The sequence below is a fragment of the Papaver somniferum genome, unplaced genomic scaffold, assembly GCF_003573695.1.
Source record: "Papaver somniferum cultivar HN1 unplaced genomic scaffold, ASM357369v1 unplaced-scaffold_118, whole genome shotgun sequence".
In the NCBI taxonomy this organism is placed as follows: domain Eukaryota; kingdom Viridiplantae; phylum Streptophyta; class Magnoliopsida; order Ranunculales; family Papaveraceae; genus Papaver; species Papaver somniferum.
Genome location: NW_020620825.1, coordinates 1,128,676 through 1,152,251, shown reverse-complemented (window position 1 = coordinate 1,152,251; position 23,576 = coordinate 1,128,676). Strand labels below are relative to the sequence as shown.

The window sequence follows — 23,576 nt, the reverse complement described above, 5'->3', positions numbered from 1 at the left end:
ACAAGATAGTGCAACAGCCCGCGTCCAAGCCAGTGGCCACCTCTGCCATTCCGCGTCCAAGCTACCAACACTACGCCCGTGCCAAAGTCCGCGTACCAAACAAGCCAGAGCCAACACTCTATGGCTCCATCATCACTCGTTCCACATCCAAGGAAGTGTCATCTTAGCCGTTCAAAGCAGCGCCATCCACCGCTCTACGAATCAAGAGTCAGCCGTGCCATCTCTGCTTCTCCGTGATCTAGCCAACCAAGTACCGTCCACCGCTTCACGGATCTAGCCAACATCGCCTCTCCACAGACCTAGCCAACAACGCTTCTCTGCGGGTCTAGCCAGCAGCGCCATTCCATGGATGTATCCAAGCAAGCAGCGCCATCCATCGTTCAAAGCCAACAACGCCATCTACCTTTCCTAGCCAGCCAACGCCCGTTCCGCGGACCAACTTTCAGTGCCATCTCTGTCGATCAATAGCCAAAGTTGCAGCGCTGATGCCAACGCCCCATGGCCAAGTAGAATTTATGTAAAGCCGCCAATGCAAGGATCACAGATTCTTCATGCCTCCTGACAAAGGTTAGCCAAATCTTCCTGACAGTCACTTCATGTCTTGCCATTTCGATTTTATCCTTGTTTGTCACCATCTCATGCTTACCCCGCAACAATGCCAATGTTCCGAGCTAAGCAGGGGACTTAATGTTGATGGTGGTTTTTAGCTTAGGGTTAAAATTATAAAACCTTGCATCTGATGTGACGTCACTCTGGAAGGAAACAGAACCATGAGTGTCAACCTCTCCACTGACACATTTACCAACTCCATATTTTCTTATGAAATTTACCCAGAATGGTGCATGTAGCAAAAATCCCAGGCATTCTGTAAATTTTGGAACCTTGCCTACATTCAATTAATATAAGTTTCTTTGAATGCTTTCAGTGCTATGTTCACCGGTTGAACCCTTAATGTTGATATGGTATGATAATTTGTGTTCACTCGCAGCAGATAGCACGAATTTCCAAGAATCAGGGATAAGGTCTTTGCATAAGGTATTAAATCAGAAAGCATACTGCTCTCCGGCAATGAACTTAAAATAACTCTGTGTCAACACACATAATTCAATCAATTATCCTGACTAATTTGCAAAAGTTAGGGCTTTGCGCCTTGCGCAGTATATCAGATCTTGCTTGTCAAAATCAAGCCTAGGCAAACTAGGTAATTAATCCGCCATGGATTAGCAGGAGAAAAACCTTGCCTAGAATTATAAAACAAGGATCCGCAGGATAGGAGCAGCATCAAAGGGAGGCGTGGTCATGCCTTAGGCTAATCAGCGCCACTAGCCACGCCCCATCCTAAACGGGCCCCATCTCCCTCGACCAATCAGGTTGCTCTAAAGCCGCCACGCTCACACCAGAAGTGTAGCTACCCCCATGCTTGGCCGTCCCTTCTCCTTTCTACCGACCAATCAGGTCACTTTAAAATCCCCCACGAGCATTAGAGGTGTGGTCGAGCTTTATGTTTGGCCGACTCCTTTTTTGACCAATCAAGACGCTCTAAACTCGCCACCATACATTAAAGGACAAACGCACCTTGTCGCGCCATCATACTAACTGGCAACTCAAATGCGCCCTGCCACAACAACATATTAATCGGCATGCCAACATGCCACTCTGCCACAGTAACATGCCAATGTGCCACAAATGACACCACTACGTGCTAATCCACTTTCGGTTCGTGGCCAATGCCATAACTGACTCCAATTAGGATTTCATGATCGAAACAAGACTTTTGCTTCAGTAGCATTAGCCGAAACCCTAATTTTTGGTCATAGTCCACAATATGCCACGATCCATTTTAGCCTTGGCCATGCCGCCAAGCCCTAACTTTGGACACTGCTCCAAATCCTAGCCTTGGCCATGCCGCCAACCCGTAATTTTGGCCACGGCGCCAAATCCTAGCCTTGGCCATGCCACCAAGCCCTAACTTTGGATACGGTGCTAAATCCTAGCCCTAGACATGCCGCCAACCCGTAACTTTGGCCACGACGCCAAATCCTAGCCTTGGTCATGCCGCCAAGTGCTAACTTTGGCCACATCGCCAAATCTTAGCCTTGGCCATGCTGCCAAGGCCTAACTTTGGCTACAACGCCAAATCCTAGCCTTGGCCATGCCTCCAAGCCCTAACTTTGGCCACGAAGCCAAATCCTAGCGTTGGCCATGCCTCCAAGCCCTAACTTTGGCCACGGTGCCAAATCTTAGCCTTTGCCATGTCGTCAAGCCCTAACTTTAGCCACGACGCCAAATCCTAGCTTTGGACATGTCGTCACGCCACAGACGCGGCTATGCCACCATGCCGTAGGCGCATGCCACTATGCCGCGCTATGCCATTATGCAACTAACAGGTGCCAACAGAATGTGGCCATAATCAACGACCACTCTCTCTACTGAATTACAATCTCAGCCATCCAAGTTTTCCACCGAACCGACAGACTTGTGGCGACTTTTAGGCGACCAGCCGCCTAAATCCAGTGGCCATGGCTACGCCAGGCGCCACTTGCACCACCGTGCCACTGACATGCAAGAGCCATGCCAGCCATGCTGCAATGTCATTGGCATGCACCAAAGGTGCCATTGCGCCATTACCAGGCGCCAACAGAAGGTAGCCATAATCAATGGCTACCCTTCCTCATGAGATGCATCTCAGCCATCCAAGTTTGCCACCGAACCGACAGAATTGTGGCAACTTTTAGCCAACCAGCCGCCTAAATCTAGTGGCCATGGCTACGCCAGGTGCTACTTGCACCACCGTGCCACTGACATGCAGGATCCATGCCATCCGTGCTGCAATGCCACTGGCATACACCAAAGGTGCCATTGCGCCATTACCGGGCGCCAACAGAAGGTAGCAATAATCAACGGCTACCCTTCATCATGAGATGCAATCTCAACCATCAAAGTTCGCCACCGAGCCGGCAGGCTTGTGGAAAGTTTCAGGCGACCAGCCAAGACAAGCCTAATAGCATCACATGTTATTTTCCTGCAGCAAGCCTCTTGATTTTTAACTTGCCACACGTAGCAAAGTGCTACATGTTTTCCGCGAAAACACTCGAGACATCAAACATGTCACAAACTTGGGGATACTCATCAAGGTATTGGTATGGCGGTTTACAGCGTGCGGCGTGCAATACGCCCGTTACAAGAAAGTGTCATGAAGAAGGGAGGTTAGTAATGGCAAGAAGTAATGGCAAGAAGTAATGGTGTAGACGTTTCCTTCATCATGGAAGCATAAATTCTGACGTTACACGTTACTCTATTCTTCCACTATTCAATCGTTTCCACTTCCTACGAGACCAGGGTACGTTTTATTACGACTTGTATAAATAGGTTTCACATATTTCCACAAAACAACAAGTTTTGGTCAGGGAACAACACAGTATCAAGAAATCACCTACTAGCTTTCCATTTTTTCTAGCTAGTTCTACTTTCTGATACAAGTCGTAAACAACCACACCTTCAGAATCAACTATTCTGGTCTCAACACTTTCTTCGCTTCCCTCCCTAAGACCAACCCTTCTCCTTCACTTTGTGACCGAAGCAAGCCTAGAACGGCCATTTATTGGTTTAGGCCAGGATTGTACAGATTGATCTCTCGAATCAAAAGTACTCTCGGGCAGTACATTGTTTAGGGTCTAGACTTATTTCTCACCCACACACAAATTTACCAAAACCGGCAGAAACAGTTTTCACCCACAAACAGGGATAACAGATTTCGCTTTTTTATTTTGATTTTAGGTTTTTTATTTTGTGGGAAGAGTAGTATAGTCTTTTCACAATGTTTTTAATTAACCAAAGGGTATTTTAGTATTTCCGCCCCAAAAAACAACCTTTAGCAGACACTATTGGTTGGGGGAAGTAATTTATATCCACCAATTAGTTCAAGTATCCACCAATTGCGCGTTCTTAGTTTATAGAGTTTCTACTATATATTAATATAATTGACATTATATTGGAAACTTATATATCTTGTTACATCAAAATATAAGGTAGAACAAAATACTTATCTATAGTTGTTTTAGACAAGGATATAACTTGTTGAATTGTTATCGCATCTTTTAACTTGAGGACGTGTAAGATCTTATTCCTATTGACACCTTCTTTTTGAAACAAAAACATTTCCAACTTTTTGAGCATGTTTAAAGCTTTTTGTCGTGAAGCTTTTAGTATCTCCGTACTATAATTATCCCTCCACTTGTTATCTAATTCCGTCGATGATTTATTCTTCGGTTAATAAAACTTCATTTACATTTACATTAAGAACGGATATCTTTCATGTTCCGAAAACATGCTCTTCAATTCGTTTCAAAATATCTTTTACATACATTGAATTTGATAGAAAAGTATCGAAAAATTCTTAAAGATCTTATAAGTTCATACATAGATATATGTATTTGTGTATTGAGACTGCAAATATGTATACACGTTATCCAATATCATTTACATACTTTGAATTAGCAAAAAAAAAAATCGGTATACCTCCCTATATTAATAAATTCCATATATTAATAATTTAGTGAAGTCCCAAGGCTATTAATATATGGAGTTTTTACTGTACTTTTACTGAAACATAACCCTTAGTTAGACCAGAATTTTCGTTTTTTTTTTAAACGATAATTGTTTTAGTATTTTTTTTCGTTAAAAGATATAACGATTTTTCTATAATGTGTTGAGAATTGGGTTCTAGATTAACACTCCAAGGCACGAAAACGCTATCTTTTAAGTATGTTTTCCCCCAACAAATCACAAGGGTTTTCTGAAATACACACTCTCAGGATACAATGGAGTTTGTTTGCTACATGATGTGATTTCCTGTACAAACCAGAATCACTCTGTGTATAAATTTGATGATGCTTAGACCAAATGGAAGGAAAACTTAGAAAACTTGATATGATGCTGGCAGCAAAACAAAGGGTTTTATAGAAAGATGATACCCTTTCATGGAGTCTGTTGATCTCCAACAGACATCTAAGAAAGGTAATGTCTTTTCATGGTGTCTGTTGCTTTTCCACAAACGTCTAGTTTGAAAAGTAACATATTTCCATGGTGACAGTTAAGCCAACATGCTTTTGTTTTGCTCCAGTACAAGGTTAGGCCCTTTTAGGGTTTTTCCGGAAAATCTCCAACATTCCCCACCGTTTTCTAAAAAAACTATGAAAGCGAAAAAACATTGAAAAACAAAACAGGATGCATCACTAGAGGATCAAGCCACCTTAGTTCATGCAAACGATTAAACACACAATCGATTAGACTAAGCATTATCGTAGAAATTAATACATAAATGAAAGTAGCTTCTCGCTTTGAACTTTCACTTAGTGTAAACCACTCAAAGTTCAATCAAGACGTTATGGTGAACGGATGTCTTGAACCAAGAACCCTATATGACTGAACCGGAGTAATTACACATATCAATTCCCATAGGAAAAGTGCAATTCCTTGTTCCTATGCATTAATGGCCTTGCGTAATATCCCGATTTCATGAATACTTTAGAGACGGTCTAATCTCATAGAAAGTGGCCTCACTTTCTTACTCATATAGGTGAGTTCTACAATAACCGATTCTGCGAGTCACTTCTTCACACACAAACTCATTGAGGATTAATAAATTAATCCAACCTCAAACATGCAAAAATTATACACTAAATATTTTTGAAATGGGATCTATGAAATATTTTAGTGTGTCTCTAATGTCACACACCAAATTGTTAGTACCCTTTGAACTTAGTTTATATTTTCAAAACTTAAGTAGGGTTCCCGTTGTAGTATGAATCTACATAGACCTTAATCCCATTCCTTGAGATGTATTCGCAATCCTCTCTCTTGGAAATCCTTTCTTCAACGGATCTGCTAAGTTTCTCTTTGATTCTACATAATCAACTGTGATTACTCCTCTCTTGAGTAATCCTCTAAGAAATTGATGTCTTAGGCTAAGATGCCTTTGCTTACTATTGTAAGTCTTTTGTGCCACCTTAAACAAAGTTGATTTATTTTCACAATAAATCCTAATAGCAGGGGTAGGTTTCTTCCATATTGGAATATATATTAATAGATCTCTTAACCATTCCGCCTCTTTAGATGCCTCTGCAAGAGCAATAAATTCTACCAACATGGTTGAATCGGAAATGCAAGTTTGTTTCTTAGATTTCCATGTTATGGCAGCACCACCCAATGTGAATATCCAACCTGTGTTGGATTTTGAATTAGATTCAATGTTGTTCCGACTTGCATCACTATAACCTTCAAGTACAGTGAATTCCCCTTGGTAACACAAACCACAATTCATTGTCCCCTTTAAGTATCTAAGAACAATTGAAACTGCATTCCAATGTTCTCTACCAGGATTACTAGTGAAACGACATAATAATCCTATTGAATATGCTATGTCAGGTCTTGTGCAATGCATAACATACATAAGACTCCCAATTACACTAGCATATTTTAACTGGTCATATCCTCTACCAGTATTTTTCATCAATTTAACACTAGGATCTACAGGTGTGTTAGCAATATTACAATCTAAGTAATTGTATTTTCTTAAGATGCCTTCAATATAGTGAGATTGTGTCAATGAAATTTACCCCTATTTTCTCATTATATTTATTCCTAAGATCATATTTGCTTCACCCAAATCCTTCATATCAAAATTAGATTCAAGAAACTTCTTTGTTTCAGTCACACATTCTATATTGGGTCCAAAAATTAACATATCATCTACATATAAGCAAATGAGAATACACATCCCATTCTTGTATGTAGAGTAGATACATTTATCTGCTCCATTCACTTTGAACCCATTAGATAACATCACTTTGTTAAAAAAAATTTGCCATTGCATAGGTGCTTGTTTTAATTCGTAAAGAGATTTGACAAGTTTACAAACTTTCTTCTCTTGTTCCGGTAAAACAAAACCTTAAAGTTGTTGCATATACACCTCCTCCTCTAAGTCTACTTTGATGGATTTTCAGATTCAATAGCAACAATATTAACTTGATTCTTCTTGTCTTTCTCGTCTTTAATATGAATCCTACAATCACGAGCATAATGACCAGGGTTTTTACAGTAAAAGCAATCACCCTTAGGCTTCTTAGAAATTTCAGTCTTATTTTCTTTGAAATTAGACTTCCTTTTCTTTTTGTTCTTGGATGATTGTCCTTGAACCATGTTAGCCTTTTCAATTTCCTGGTCATCTTTCTTATCCCTCTTACGAGATTCTTCCTCAACCTGTAAGTGACGAATAAGAGATTCCATAGTGTAGGTTTTTTCTTCATGCTTCAATTTCTTCTTGTAGCCATTCCAACTTGGTGGTAATTTCGCAATTATAACACCAACTTGAAATGCTTCAGGAAGTACAATTGTAGCATCTTTGAGTTTACTGAGTAGGAGGTCAATCTCATGTGCTTGGGTAACAATGCAAGATGAATCATTCATTTTAAAGTCTATATAATTGATAATTAAGAATTATTGGTTACTTGCCTCTTTTAGGTAATACTTTTTGTCCAGAGCATCCCACAAAGCTTTTGCACCTTCAATGGTACGATGAGCACTATAAATAACATCTGAAAGCGCATTCAGAATATGTCCTCGATAGAGAAAATCTTCAGTTTTGCGTTTTTGCCTCAATTCCTTCTTGCGAGCCTCGTTATCACCTTCCTTGTCTTCTGTAATTGCTTCAAGATCATCACCGATGATATGGCTCAGATTGATTGTAGTGAGGAAGAACAACACAGTTTCTTGCTATCGAGTAAAGTTGCATCCATCGAAGCGTTCAAGGCGATTGAGGTATTGATTCATGACTTGCAGGGATTGAACATTCCTAGTGAGTGATAAATATTGAATGGTAGACATACTTAAAACTGTTGAGAATTGGGTTATAGATTAACACTCCAAGGCACGAAAACGCTATCTTTTAAGCATGTTTTCCCCCAACAAATCACAAGACTTTTCTGAAATACACACTCTCAGGATACAATGGAGTTTGTTTGATACAAGATGTGATTTCCTGTACAAACCAGAATCACTCTATATATATAAATCTGATGATGCTTAGATCTAATGGAAGGAAAACTTAGAAAACTTGATATGATACTGGAAGCAAAACAAAGGGTTTTATAGAAAGATGATACCCTTTCATGGATTCTGTTGATCTCCAACAGACATCTAAAAAATGTAATGTCTCTTCATAGTGTCTGTTGCTTTTCCACAGACGTCTAGTTTGAAAGGTAACATGTTTCCATGGTGACTGTTAAGCCAACATGCTTTTGTTTTGCTCCAGTACAAGGTTGGGCCCTTTTAGGGTTTTTCCGGAAAATCTCCAACATAATGTACCAGTACTAACTACCATTGCTATGATATGATCCTATTAGTGATGCTCATTAAATGCAAATTTTTAGTATAATTTTGAGGATTTCTGTTAGAGGGAGAGCAAAAACGAATTTAAGGAGTGTAAGAATCGTAGTCAACTTGCTGATTAGAACTGATTCGACATATTTTCGTTATTGACTTTATTACCCCCTACTAATTGCACCCACTAACCAACCAAAATGACACCCTTTCCTTACAAACCTCCACCACCACATCATCAACACGTCCGCTAAACAACAATGACTATCAATGTATCGGTGATATGGAGAAAGAAAAGAAAACGAAAAGTATTCAATTCCAGAACTCTGGGCTGGGTAAGTGACACTTGAGCCTAAGAATTTGGAGATATGATGGAAGAGAACCAAAATGATACCCGTGGAAAAGCCAAAAGAACATGTGATTGCAGATTATTTGAAGAAGAGAATGGGGGATTTTTGGTCTACAAAAATTGCAACAAAATAGAAGAGATAACGGCGGAATTACCTGGGTATTCGAAAATTCATGATTTTGAGGATGTTTTCTTTACTGCATATTTTTGGGGTTCTTATCGAACTGATGTTGGGAGAGATAGTTGTGTGATGGGTTAATGTGTCATTATAACTAGTTGAGAATTGTAATATTGTTTTTCGTGTTCAAGTTATGATTGATTGATTAAGTAATGTTACATGACTCTTACAGAGATGATGATGGTGGTTGACCGATGGTGGACTGGTATTTAGGATTTAAGCCCCTAGTTAGGTTAACAAATGTAAATGGATTGTAAGCGTGAGAATGAATTGTGTGTCGGGTAAATGTATTTTGGTCCGAGTTAGAAAAATATGTTGAATCGGTATTAATAACCGAGTTGACTACGATTCTTGCACTCCTCAAATCCATTTTTGCTCTCCCTTCAACAAAAATCAGTTTTGAAACATCGTCTTTCATCGTTTCGATTTTCATATAATAAATTTACACCTACACTTTTCTGAATAATTAATAAAGAAAATAAAGCTCATATATTTCATTCATTACATAAGTTATATTACGCAAATACCTTTGTGCGTAATTAATATGCAAAATAAAACCCCTATACTTCATTGTTTACATTAGTGATATTATTAATAATAAAATATTAATTTTCCAGTTAACTACTTAAGATAGTTTAGTGATTAGTAAATTTTTTTCAGTATTCTTAAGATAGTTTATTCTTCTATCTTATGTTCCCTTTGAGGTGAATATATAGGGATTGCATGATCCTTTAAAAGGAGAACCACTGAATAATTTTAAATTTTTAAATCATCAAATATCAAATTATATTCATCAAATGGATACTAAAAAAGATGTATTATCTTAGCTGTCAAGGTTAGGAAATAAAACTACTATGTGAGAGATAAATTCTTGCAGCATCATTATCGTGATGTTGTTGCTTGAGAACTCTGAATTGATTTATTTTGTCACAACAATCTTGAAAGTTAGAACAACATAACCAAAATAATAATGATCAAACAGGCGCAGAAACTCGTGCAATGTTTGCAAGAGTTTTCTTCTTTGAATAAGTATGTATGTGCATGATACAAATCTAATCCAAAGGGATAACGCTTACAGATACAGATCCACATGGAATATTACACAATCCATGGTGCCTAATTCTAATAAAATTTATATGTTTTTATGCTATTCAAATTTAATAGATTCTTGATATTTCTACTGGTGATGCAATTTTTTTAGCGAACTTTACTAATTGATGTTGTTTCTTAGTCCTAATCATTCTGGTTAAAGTTAAAAACATTTGTCTTAATTTTTAACCTACTACTGCAAGTTTGCTGCTTGGATCGTTTTTTTAAGACTTTCAAATAGGTCGGTTTGCTTTAAAGTTAAATATGTCAAAGTCTTTTGACGTATTGGATTTGAGTTTTCTTATCAAAGTTCTAAAGTGTATTGGTTTCTGTGATGAATTGCATGAACTAATTTTCCAATGCATTAGTATTACTACGCTCTCAATTATGCTCAATGGTTTACAGTGTGATGAATTTCATCAAGTAAGAGGCATAATACAAGGTGATCCCTTGTCTCCTTATTTATTTATCTTAGTTATATGGAATTTCTTTCAAGAGGACTCTCTCTGCTGCTCAAGAAGATAAATCCATCAAAGGTATTAAAGTAGCTGCCACTGATCCAACCATTAACCATATGTTCTTCGCAGATGCCTGCTTGATTTTCATTCAACCAACTCTTTTATCTGCCAACAATCTAGCTACTTTATCGTCTGATTGAGTCTAGTTTCCAGTCTGTTCAAGCAATCAATTCTGGTAAGCCATCTGCTTATTTTAGTAAGAAAACTAAGATTGGAGTTGCTGAAACTCTAACTCATAAACTTAGAGTTCATACTATAATTTCTTTTATAAAAAAAATACCTTTGATCTCCTATTATTTTGTACATTACAAGATAGTTCAATTAAAGAGAATTTTGATAAAAATTATCAAGTTGTTCTTTTAAAGCTCTCACTCCAGCAGGTAGAGCAATTATGATCAAGTATGTGTTGAATTATGTCCCTGTGTATCAAATGGGAAATCTTAAATACCTAAACAACTTATAGATAAACTTACCTCAACATGAAGGAAGTTTTTTTGGGGTTATACTTCTAACAGAGTTGTTAATCTTCTTGGTTGGCATAAATTATGTAAGCCTCAGTCTTTAGGTGGACTTGCGTTTAGAGATTCAGAAAAACTCAACTTGGCGATGCTAGCTAAGATAGCTTGAAGAATCTTGTCTGATTCTAGTCAGTTGTGGGCTCAAGTTCTCATATCAAAATACTTCAGTAACGGTGATCCTCTTTATCAAATGTATTCTGCAGCTAATGCTTCACATTTATGAAATGGTATTACTAAAAGTCTGGAAATTGTTGAACATAATATTGAGGTAAATAATTGGGAACAACCAAGATTTGGTTGAATAGATAGATTTCAAGTCAGCATCCAACAAAATTCAAACTATCCTAAATACAACTCTTTTTAGTTTGTTGCTGATTACTTCAATCAAATTCTAACGGTTTGAATATTAAACTATTATCAACAGTTTGATAATGTCACTGTCATCCGAATCCAAAATATTTTCATGGACATTACTAAAGATGATATCATGGTCTGGATGCCTGCCAAAGATGGTATATTCTCTAGAATAGCACTTTCAACATGTTAACCAATACTAAAAGTATCATCCAAGTAAATGGCAGAAATATGCAAACAAAGATTTGGAAAAATCTTTGGAGGAAGCAATGTTGCTCGTAGGATAAATTTTTTCTAATTGGAAATGTATAAGAGAAACTTTTACAATAAGATGTAGGCTTGCAATTTTCAACAATGGTATTGAAACTCAATGCGGCTCTTGTCACAAAAGCAATGAAACTATAGAACACTTATTTTCTAAGTGAAGACATGTTAGATTTGTTTGGAGAATAATTAACATCAATGTTAATGCAGTAAAAATAACTTCAATAATGTGTCTGAATGGGTGACCTCTTGGTTTGATGATAATAATGCGACAACGGATGAAAGATGGTCTCATTCACTAATGATAGGTGCTTGGATTATTTGGAAAGAGATATGTGAATTTTTATTTCAATGAAAAGATTTTAACCCACATAACTTTGTGAACAATGTTTCTTATTTTATTGATAAAATTCCAGTGATCATAATAATAATATGTTAACAGGAACAACAGATCCGCTGGATCTGACTGAAAACCTCCTTAAGCAGGAGTGTTCATTTAATTTTTCTTTTGATTCAGATACTAACCAAAACGGTACTAGTCTTGTGTTGCGTGATCATTAAGGATATTGGGGAGGCATCAAAGAAATGTATGCAGTAGGATCTCAAGATCTGAATAATGAAAATGTATGACAACTCGGGAGACACTAAGCTAGGCCAAGTCAATGCAACTCTAGAAAATTCAAGTGGATGCAGAAGAAAAGTTAGTTATTCAATCAATAAGAAGGTTTTACCATGACTCGTAGAGAGAACATAAATATTATCAAGGAAATCGAATATCTTATGTTAGAGTTTCATTTCTTCAATTTCTTTTTGTTGAGTGTGAAGACAATCAAGTAGTTGATTCCATCGCTAAAGATATTAGGGAAACTGCAAGTAATTTGGGTTGTTATGATTGCTACTCTTTTCTAGTTTGTAATCTGTTAGGCCAAGCACTATGTTTGAGCATTTCGCTTCACTATAACTTAATTTTGGCTAAGCCAAATGAGCATGAAGGTGCATATCACTATGAGTGAAGGGCATTGCTTATATGAGTATAGTGCAAAAATGGGTCAGATTGTTGACCTTGACTTTTCATTTCTTGAGTATAAACTCCCAGGAGAAGCGCGGGTTTGGTACTTCTTCTTTTTTACTCACTCTTTTCTTTCTCTTTCAACCCTCACATACTTTTCTTACCCCTTTTTGATTTTGATGATGATTTAGCTTGATTCATTATTTGAAATTAAAAGGGTTTGTTCAATACTTATATGTGGTTCTACTGTATTTTTCAATTTCGAATTCCATCCACAAAATCATCAAAGTTAAATTTTATTTTGATTATCATGAAATTTTTGATATTAAGTTGATTAGGTATATTGTGCACAAGTCACATGCAACATTATGACATAGATGTAGTTGAAAGACTATGATTATTTCTTGTTCTGTGACGTATCTCTTGATTTATGTTGAATGAAATATTTATAAACTACTATTTTGTTGATGTTTAATGTTGATTGACTTATATTCCATGTATGGTATGGATAAATTGAAATTATAATTGTTGTTTGCAAAGGTACAATATAATGCATGCGTATGTGAGACTTACATCCGTAACCCATCTGGGTACTTCAAGTTATGAAGAGGATCAAAAGCTCTGCTAATGTTTACATAATTGTGTTTGGAAAAAAGTTCGCGTATTATTCGTCAGCTGCTGCCTAAGGAAGTGCAGACACATAGTACACTTACCCGAGATTGAGTGTGGCATGATGAGAAAACGATGAATGATTATTTCATACCTGGAACTGGTTATACTTCAAGATAATTCAAACAACGTCTGGGCATAAAGGAATATTTATTCGAGAAAATGTTAAGAAAATTACTTGAAGTGGATGAAATGGTATCAACGTCTGGATGCAACAAGTGTTATGTGGTATTAATTCTCCTCGTATGAAATTAGTTGTCGTGATGAAATGTTTGGGAAAAAGAGTTGATAGTGTCGATGACTACACTCGTATGGGCGCCACAATAACATACAATTATCTAAAAAGATTTTGCCACATAATTTGCATGACTTTTGGAAAAAGATACTTGCGCCAACCTACTTCTGAAGATGTTCAGAGGTTTCCAGGTGAGAATGTCAAACAAGGGTTTCTTGAAGTGCTAGGTAGTATTGATTATATGCAGTGAGCACAGAATAATTGTTCGATAACTTGGCAAGAAACTTATTAGGGTAAAGAAAAACATAATTCTATTGTATTAGAGGCGGTGGAATCATATGATTGATGGTTTGAGCATGTTTTCTTTATAATATCTAGGTCAAAAAACGATTTGAATATGTTGGCACACTCTTCCCTTTTTGACAACATGCTTAAGGGTGTAGCATCTCCATGAAATTATGTCATCAACGGTCACCAATACATGATGGATTATTTTATAGCTGATGGTACTTATCCAAAGTATGTGCGAGGTCTCCCGCCCTCAGAACTTCACGTTTTCTTTTTGCCTAGGGTTGTGCGAGGCTTGGGCAGGCCGGCGTAAAAACTATGTCCTATTTTCGGGAGTTAGCATTGTCTCCTACCCAACCCAGTACTTGCTACTGGAAACGGGTTTTGGTTCTTGGTATTTATCCAAAGTTGACTTCAATTATACAAGCTTTCAGTCATACATCAGATGTTCCAGATATGCTAAAATTTAACAAGTATCAAATTTCTAAAAGAAAGGATGTCCAACATGCTTCTGGAATGCTTCAGAAGAAATTTAGAATTATCAGATCACCATGTGTCATACTCTAGCTGCCTTACTTATCACCTGGTGGCCCTTATCCATTCTGTTGGGTGCCTTCATCACCAGTTGTTAACCGTTAGTTCTCAACGGCTAGCTGAAGATTCTGTTATCTAGTTGGTTAGCCGTCTTCTCCCACCTGTCTCTCGTGTATTGGTTGTTCTAGATCCAATAGTATATTTAATTGGTCGTTTGTGCATCTGTAAGAGTATGAACATTTTTGATAAATAAAACCCTGAGGCTGGTTCTTTGAATCAGAGTTACTTCTTCTTCTTAATCGGTGTTCAATTTGTACTAAGATTGGTACAATTGGCATCAGAGCTATTCTGATCTACAATGGGCGTTCCGACTGTGCGTGAATTATCTGAAACAACTACTGAGAAATTTTCTTCCATTGAAGACAAGTTGGCGAAGCTCGACCAATGATAGACACATTTTTGTGTCTAATATGATCTCAATTATATGTATTTTTAATGCTCAATTTTGTACTTATTATGGTTTTTTATGTCTTTGTAGGTGTTTTTGAAGGAATAAGCATTTGCGGTGAAATTGGCTCGAAAAGTGGTATTTGCGCTTGTGGGAGAAAATCACTAAAGGCACCCCAATTTGGATAAGGGGCACACAACTGTTAAGGGGCACTCCACTGTTATTTGCAACCCAGATGTGCTATTTACACCCAGTGGCTAAATGGAGTCCAGCGCTGGATAAGGGGACACCCTTTCTTCAGCAACTCAAATCGAATTTGGCGGGAAAATATTTCAGTTACAAACAGATTTTGGCTTCGATTTTTGGGTTATCTCTGGACAGATTCAATCACCAGATTTAATTAGGATGGACTCTAAAGGCGTAAACAGGGCTGGCCTAAGTAATTTAACGGAGCAAAATGGGATGGATAACCGATTCTCAACACACGAAGGAATACAAGTTTTCTCGGGTTTTTAGATCAGAGTTTTAGTCGGGATTTTGTGAGAGTTTGCTCGGAATCCATTAAGGATTAACCTGTTAAATCAAGACAGGCATGGTATATTTGAAAGAATCGTAGGAAAAAAAAAAGATTTCACGAAACATAGAGAGGATTCATTCCGGGAAGTTTTAAGGCAAATATGGAAGTTGCGTGGGAGTTAAGAGAAGAATATCATTTCTGCAAGATTTGGCTAAATCAGAGGGAAGTTTGAGTATACAAGGAATCTCCGCAGTCGCATAGGAAATAAAGAAAAATAAGAAGAGAATACCGTAACTTTCAAGGAAGGAAACAAAAGATTTCGTGAATATTAATTAACTCTGTTGTGTATAAATAGAGAGATACGAGTTCCAGGAAGGGGTGTCGAGAGTTTGGGGTCGATAGAACCGGAGCAGAGAAGCACAAGTGAAGTTGCAGGAATATTCACCTGCTGCTGGTGAAGAAGAGAAGCTGAAGAACATTGGACAGAGGAGGACAGTCGCAGAGGCAGTCTTATTCAAACAACACAACAAAAGTATTGATGTTCAACAGATCTCATATATCACAAGCTTGTCATCTTTTCTCTGTAACAGTTCAAAACCCATTGTAACAGTCTGTTTGTAACGCCTTTCTAGCATTGCAAATTGTCTGCTTTATTAGTTTTCTCTTGTTTTTCACACTTTTGAGCTATAAACACCTATTTTGAGAACGTGAATAATATGAGGAGCTAAACCCCAACACTGGGATGACGGAGGAAGCCATATTTCATGCGTGTGGTAATTATATTTAATTATTTTTATGACTTTTTGCATTAATTTAATCGTTTTATGATTTTTCTTAATTAGTTATGAAGTCGTATGATGATGTATGCTTGGTCTAAGTGATTTTGATGCATCATGCTAGTGGTTTACAGTTAATATTTTTAAAATCTACCCTGGCAAAGAATTACAGTCAATAAACAAGAGATATAATTGTCTAAGAATTGATTTTTGAACCACATGATATGAGGTTTGGTGGAATCCTAAGTCCCAGTTTCTCCGATATTGATATCATCTTTTTGTACATATTTATTAGGGTTAATATTTAAGTCTATAATCGAGTCTACACAAGTCCGAGTTGAACGAACTTTATTTATCACTTGAAAAAACTACATCAATTTTTGGCGCCGTTGCCGGAGAGTGGTTGCAAAATACTCTCTGATTGATATCTTTTTGTACATAATTTTATTTTTTGTTTCTTTTAGATTTCTTTTGGTTATTTTTACGCATTTTATTTAATTTTTTTTAGGTACCTTAGCCTGAAGTGCTGTGGGCGAAAAGAAAGTATGCACTTGCAAGTCTTTTGCAAGAGCCAGTTGGAAGATCCATTAGAGGTTTGCTTATCTCATTTTGGGTATGATTTTGATGATGATAGTGTTATTTGTGAAGTCAACGCCTTACTAGACTCCACACCACTGCTAGACACTAATAAATGGAAGCCCAAACCAGAACCTCTAGTTCATCCCGAGTCTCGACTAGTTTCATCAGTCGAGAAAGCTCCGACCTTAACCCATAAACCATTGTCAGACCTATCTAGTTCTTATTTTTCACATAATGAAACTATTCTAGATGATATTGGGTCTGCGAGTCGTGATATTATCAATTGAGCCCATGTTCAACGAGTAAATTTGAACCAATATCTGCCAAGCAAGTTATTTCTTCGGACTTAGAACCTGATTTAGGGAGTACAACAGCTGTTCAATTCTTTAAGCAATCATTACTAATTATCTGTGAATCTGATTTATTTTACATTACCACATATGGTTGGGCAGGTTCGAATAAGATTGAATTCAGTTTTTGTTCTCTGGGTATTACTCATTCTTGCTGCAGGTTCATGTTTTCGACTGACCAGATTAGTTGGGTTGATCCTCAACTTTTCAGGCTGTACATATATGATTGCCAGCTTACTTTGAGGTACTAACCTCACCTCGTTTGAGAATGTGCTACTGGTAAAAAGGGAGACAAATACCTTTTGCTTCATGGGAGTCAACCCATCAGATTTGTTCCCTTCACTCTATCTTTTATTTTTATTTGTTTAGTTTTTGCATATTTTATTTTAGAATTTCCCACCTTAATTTCTACGTTGGATGACTCAATTACATTGAGGACAATGTAATATTTATGTGTGGGGGAGTGGCACTGTTGTTGGGATTTTATATTTAAAAAAAAAAAAAAAAAAAAAAGAGAAACTGAGACCAGACAAACTGGAATAAATTCAATAAATCGACCACTGGAACCCTTGTAAATGCCAATTGTGTTGACCTAGAGTTAGGATTATCGACCACTGGTACCCTTGTATATGCCAGTGTGTTGATATTAGGCAGACTAGTATCTCAGTCCATTAGGATAGGTTCATTTTAGCGGAGGCCTTCAGACAGATATGAGAAACACCGTTCACCTAGTAAACATCAAAACCATCTATGTTTTTCTATATCCATCTTCTTGATCTATCCATGTGATTAGTTTTGACTCCGGATATTGATGTCCATAGTGCGACTATCTGAATAGAGCTCTGTCACTTATATATGAATTTTAGTATGCTTGAGTGCAAACTCGTGTACAACAATTGGAATTTCGCATCAGGGTACTTCCTCCTGTAGTCAATAAGTATGCCAACCAAGGAGATTCTTTAGTGCCTTCCAAGGTTCTGCGTAAATGGCTAAGGTATGGAGTAAAGTTTTTGTGGGTATATCTCTTGTAAGCCCTCCCGAGACTATAACTCGGCCACTAGGGCCACCTAGGGGTTTAAAGGCTTATTGCATACGCTAAATGCAACCGACGATGCCTGCGACAGTGAGTTAGGATTTTATTTTTGATTTACTCGAGGACGAGCAAATAATAAGTTTGGTGGTATTTGATAGACACATTTTTGTGTCTGATATGATCTCAATTATATGTATTTTTAATGCTCAATTTTGTATTTATTATGGTTTTTTTATGTCTTTATAGGTGTTTTTGAAGGAATAAGCATTTGCGGTGAAATTGGCTCGAAAAGTGGTATTTGCGCTTGTGGGAGAAAATCACTAAAGGAACCCCAATTTGGATAAGGGGAACACAACTGTTAAGGGACACTCCACTGTTATTTGCACCCCAGATGTGCTATTTACACCCAGTGGCTAAATGGAGTCCAGCGCTGGATAAGGGGACACCGTTTCTTCACCAACTCAAATCGAATTTGGCGGGAAAATATTTCAGTTACTAACAGAATTTGGCTTCGATTTTTGGGTTATCTCTGGACAGATTCAATCACCAGATTTAATTGGGCTGGACTCTAAAGGCGTAAACAGGGATGGCCTAAGTAATTTAACGGAGCAAAATGGGATGGATAACTGATTCTCAACACACGAAGGAATACTAGTTTTCTCGGGTTTTTAGAGCAGAGCTTTAGTCGGGATTTTGTGAGAGTTTTGCTCGGAATCCATTAAGGATTAACCTGTTAAGACAGACATGGTATGTTTGAAAGAATCGTGAGAAAAAAAAAAGATTTCACGAAACATAGAGAGGAGTCGTTCCGGGAAGTTTTAAGGCAAATATGGAAGTTGCGTGGGAGTTAAGAGAAGAATATCTTTTCTGCAAGATTTGGCTCAATCAGAGGGAAGTTTGAGTATACAAGGAATCTCAGGAGTCGCATAGGAAATAAAGAAAAATAAGAAGAGAATACCGTAACTTTCAAGGAAGGAAACAAAATATTTCGTGAATATTAATTAACTCTGTTTTGTATAAATAGAGAGATACGAGTTCCAAGAAGGGGTGTCGAGAGTTTGGGGTCGATAAAATCGGAGCAGAGAAGCACAGGTGAAGTTGCAGGAATATTCACCTGCTGCTGGTGAAGAAGATAAGCTGAAGAACATTGGACAGAGGAGGACAGTCGCAGAGGCAGTCTTATTCAAACAACACAACAGAAGTATCGCTGTTCAACAGATCTCATATATCACAAGCTTGTCATCTTTTCTCTGTAACAGTTCAAAACCCATTGTAACAGTTTGTTTGTGACGCCTTTCTAGCGTTGCAAACTGTCTGCTTTATTAGTTTTCTCTTGTTTTTCACACTTTTGAGCTATAAACACTTATTTTGGGAACGTGAAAAATATGAGGAGCTAAACCCAACACTGGGATGACGGAGGAAGATATATTTCATGCGTGTGGTAATTATACTTAATTCTTTTTATGACTTTTTGCACTAATTTAATCGTTTTATGATTTTCTTAATTAGTTGTGAAGTCGTATGATGATGTATGCTTGGTCTAAGTGCTTTTGATGCATCATGCTAGTGATTTACAGTTAATCTTTTTAAAATCTACCCTGGCAAAAAATTAGAGTCAATAAACAAGAGCTATAATTGTCTAAGAATTGATTTTTGAACCACATGATATGAGGTTTGGTGGAATCCTAAGTCCCAGTTTCTCCGATATTGATATCATCTTTTTGTATATATTTATTAGGATTAATATTTAAGTCTAGAATCGAGTCTACACAAGTCCGAGTTGAACGAACTTTATTTACCACTTGAAAAAACTACATCAACCAACGTCTAGAGGAAAATTTAGCTCATATCAAGGATAAATTCGAAGCTAATGATTTGCTGATGTCTCAGGTAAATTCTCAGTTATCTGAACTATTGATTTTGGTTAAACATCAGATTCCAGTATCTCCCAATGGTGGTGAATCTAATAGAGCTTCTGGATCTCATGGTCATTCTGGTGAAATTTCTTTTGGATCTTTAAATTCTCACCGAGACAATCAAAATTCGTATCGTCTGCCTAAGATGGATTTTCCTCACTTTGATGGTGAAAATCCTCGAGGATGGATTCAAAAATGTGAGTGTTACTTTCAGATCCATAAAATTGAGGATGGACAACGAGTGAGTATAGCTTCTCTTCATCTTGATGGTCGAGCTGATCAGTGGTTCTTAAATTTTCAGATTGGTAAATTGTCTGTCAATTGGAATGACTTATGTGTTGGTATCTGTACTCGTTTTGAAAAACCTTTTAATGATAATTGTGTTGGTGCTTTCAACAAACTGATGCAAATTAATTCTGTAGAAGAATATTTTGAATAATTTGAAGCTCTTGAGGCTCTTATGCTAAGCAAGAACCAATATCTTACAGAGGATTATTTTATATTGAGTTTCATTAGTGGATTGAAGGAGGAAATTCTTGGTTCTGTCTTGATATTTCACCCTCAATCTCTCATGGAGTCCTTTTCATTAGCTCGTATAGAGGAGCAGAAGTACTATTTGCTACACAAAACCACTAAACCATTCTCAAAACCCATCACCAACTCGTTTTCTACCAACAAAGTTTTCTCTCACTCTAATTTTCCTCCAAAACCAATCATCAACATTCCCAGTACACCTAAGTCTCCACCATCCACCTATAAACCATCTCTTACTACTCATACTCCCAACACACCCACCAACTTTTCCTCTCTACCACCCATTAAAAGATTAACTCAAGAACAAATGCAGGCTAGGAGAGCTAAGGGACTGTGTTACAACTGTGATGAACTTTATAAACCTGGTCATTGGTGTAAGAGACAACAACTATTTATGCTTAGTGTTGAAGCTCCTGTGGAGGAGGATGTTACTGTAGAAGAAGAAGTTTTTGAGGAAGAAGGAGAGACTCCAGTAGACTCCGGCATGGAAATTTCCCTACATGCTCTTACTGGTACTATCTCTGGTGACACAATTAGAATTCTAGGTCTTCTTAAGAAGCATAAAATTTCTATACTAATTGATTCTGGTAGTACACATAGCTTCATTGACTCTGCTTTATCCACCAAGTTGCATTATGAAATTCAACCTAATGCACATTTGTTGGTAATTGTTGCCAATGGAGAAAGGACTGTCATCTCTGGAGTGTGTCCTCAAATACAATGGTCAATGCAGGATTACCAATTCAGTGGGGATTTGAGGCTACTTTTCTTGGGAGGATGTGACATTATTTTGGGGGCAGACTGGCTAAGAAGATTAGGTAATGTCATGTTCAACTTTGCCAAGATCATCATCTCTTTCCAACACCAAGGTGAGACAATTACTTTAACTAGTGCCAAAAATTCTTCTTCTCTCATGATGATGAGTATTCAAGTTGTTAAAGAATTCTTCAAGAAGAATACCCATGGCTTATTAGGCCATCTGTTTTCTATCACTCCTTCCACTACCTCCCAACCAGTTCCTCCTTCCATATCCCAATTATTATATTCTTATGAGGATGTCTTTCAGGAACCTACTGATTTACCACCTACAAGGAACTTGGACCACACCATTCCCTTACAGCCGAACTCAGTACCTCCCAATCAGAGAGCCTATAAATGTCCCTACATTCAAAAATCCGAGGTAAAAAAATTAGTGAAATAAAAGCTTGATCATGGTATTATTCAGCCCAGTCATAGTCCATTTTCTTCTCCCATTCTCTTAGTAAAGAAGAAGGACAATTCCTGGAGGTTTTGTGTGGATTATAGGAATTTGAATGACATCACTATTAAAGATAAATTTCCTATTCCAATTATTGATGAGTTGTTGGATAAACTATTTGGTTATGGGGTATTCACCAAAATAGATATGGGATCAGGGTATCACCAAATTCTTGTTCACCCTTCTGATATTTTAAAAAAAGCTTTTGGAACCCATCATGGGCACTATGAATTCAAGGTTATGCCCTTTGGCTCACTAATGCCCCTGCCACTTTCCAAGATTTGATGAATGAGATCTTTCAACCATATCTTAGAAAATTCATTTTGGTATTTTTTAATGATATTTTGGTTTACATCCCTGATTTATCTACTCATCTTCAACATTTGGAGATCACCTTACAGTTACTCAGAAAACATAAGTTATATGCTAGGTTCTCTAAATGTTGTTTTGCTCAGAGTAAACTGGAATATCTAGGACATATTATATCTGCAGAAGGAGTGGCTGCTGATCCAGCTAAAGTGGCAAGCATGACTTCTTGGCCCCAACCTCATTGAGGGAATTGAGAAGTTTCTTGGGCCTCACAGGGTAATACAGGAAGTTTATAAAGAATTATGGGTTAATCAGCAAACCTCTCACAGAATTGCTCAAGAAGAATTCTTTCTCATGGTCTCCATCAACCACTCAAGCCTTCAATAATCTCAAAGCTTTCATGGTTAGTGCCCCTGTTTTAGCTTTACCAGATTTCTCCAAGCAATTTGTGCTAGAAACTGATGCCAATGGAGTTGGTATTGGTGCTGTGTTGATGCAAGAAGGCAAAGCCATCTGTTTCTTCAGTAAACCACTTGGTCCTAAGGCATTATCCCTTTCTACTTATGAAAACTAATTACTAGCTATTGTTCAAGCAGTGAAGAAATAGAGGTACTATTTACAAGGTAACAAATTCCTTATTCAGACGGATCACCAGAGCATAAAGTATTTCCTGGACCAAAAGATCACTACCACACTTCAACAAAAATGGTTGATGAAGTTGTTAGGGTTTGACTATCAGGTCCAATATAAGAGTGGAGTTGAGAATAAAGTAGATGATGCTCTTTCTAGAAAATCCCATGACACTGCTACCTGCAATTTGTTATCTACTACTTCTCCCAAATGGGCTCAATAATTAGTGCTTAGCTACACTGGTGACCCTAAAGCACATCACTTAATTCCTCAATTACTGGTTGATTCCAATGCATTCCAAAAAAATTCTTATCGAGAAGGCCTCCTCGGGTACAAGAACAGACTCTATGTGGGCACATCCAATGATATGAGACACACCATATTGACCTCTATCCATTCTTCAGCTGTTGGAAGGCATTATGGAGTTCAGGAAAATTACATTAGAGCTAAGACTTACTTCTATTGTCCTAGCATGAAGAAAGTTGTTCTTAGCTTTGTTAGCAGTTGTGATGTTTGTCAGAGAAACAAACACTCTCGTTCTTTTCCTGCAGGATTGTTACAACCATTGCCAATACCTGAGCAAGCCTGGAAACACATCTCAATGGATTTTATTGAAGGATTGCCCTCAAGTGAGAGGAAGGATGTTATCTTGGTGGTGGTGTATAGGCTGACAAAATACAGTCACTTCATGGCTCTCTCTCACCCTTATACTACTGCCTCTGTTGCTACGGTATTTCTGAATAACATCTTCAAGCTCCATGGGTTGCCAGTTTCAATTGTCTCTGACAGGGATAAAGTATTCACCAGCAATTTTTGGCAAGAATTGTTCACAACATTGGGTA

At 37.4% G+C, this 23,576-nt stretch overlaps 1 protein-coding gene across 1 annotated transcript; it reads left to right on the top strand.

The window, feature by feature from the left end:
- The first annotated feature begins 7,728 nt into the window (after positions 1–7,728).
- Positions 7,729–22,957, top strand: LOC113330698. The gene is made up of 7 exons (XM_026577528.1): positions 7,729–7,818; positions 20,023–20,350; positions 20,450–21,717; positions 21,763–22,032; positions 22,251–22,320; positions 22,434–22,648; positions 22,748–22,957. Exons 1-7 carry the CDS (start codon positions 7,729–7,731, stop codon positions 22,955–22,957), a joined length of 2,451 nt encoding a protein of 816 aa, XP_026433313.1.
- Positions 22,958–23,576: the final 619 nt, after the last annotated feature.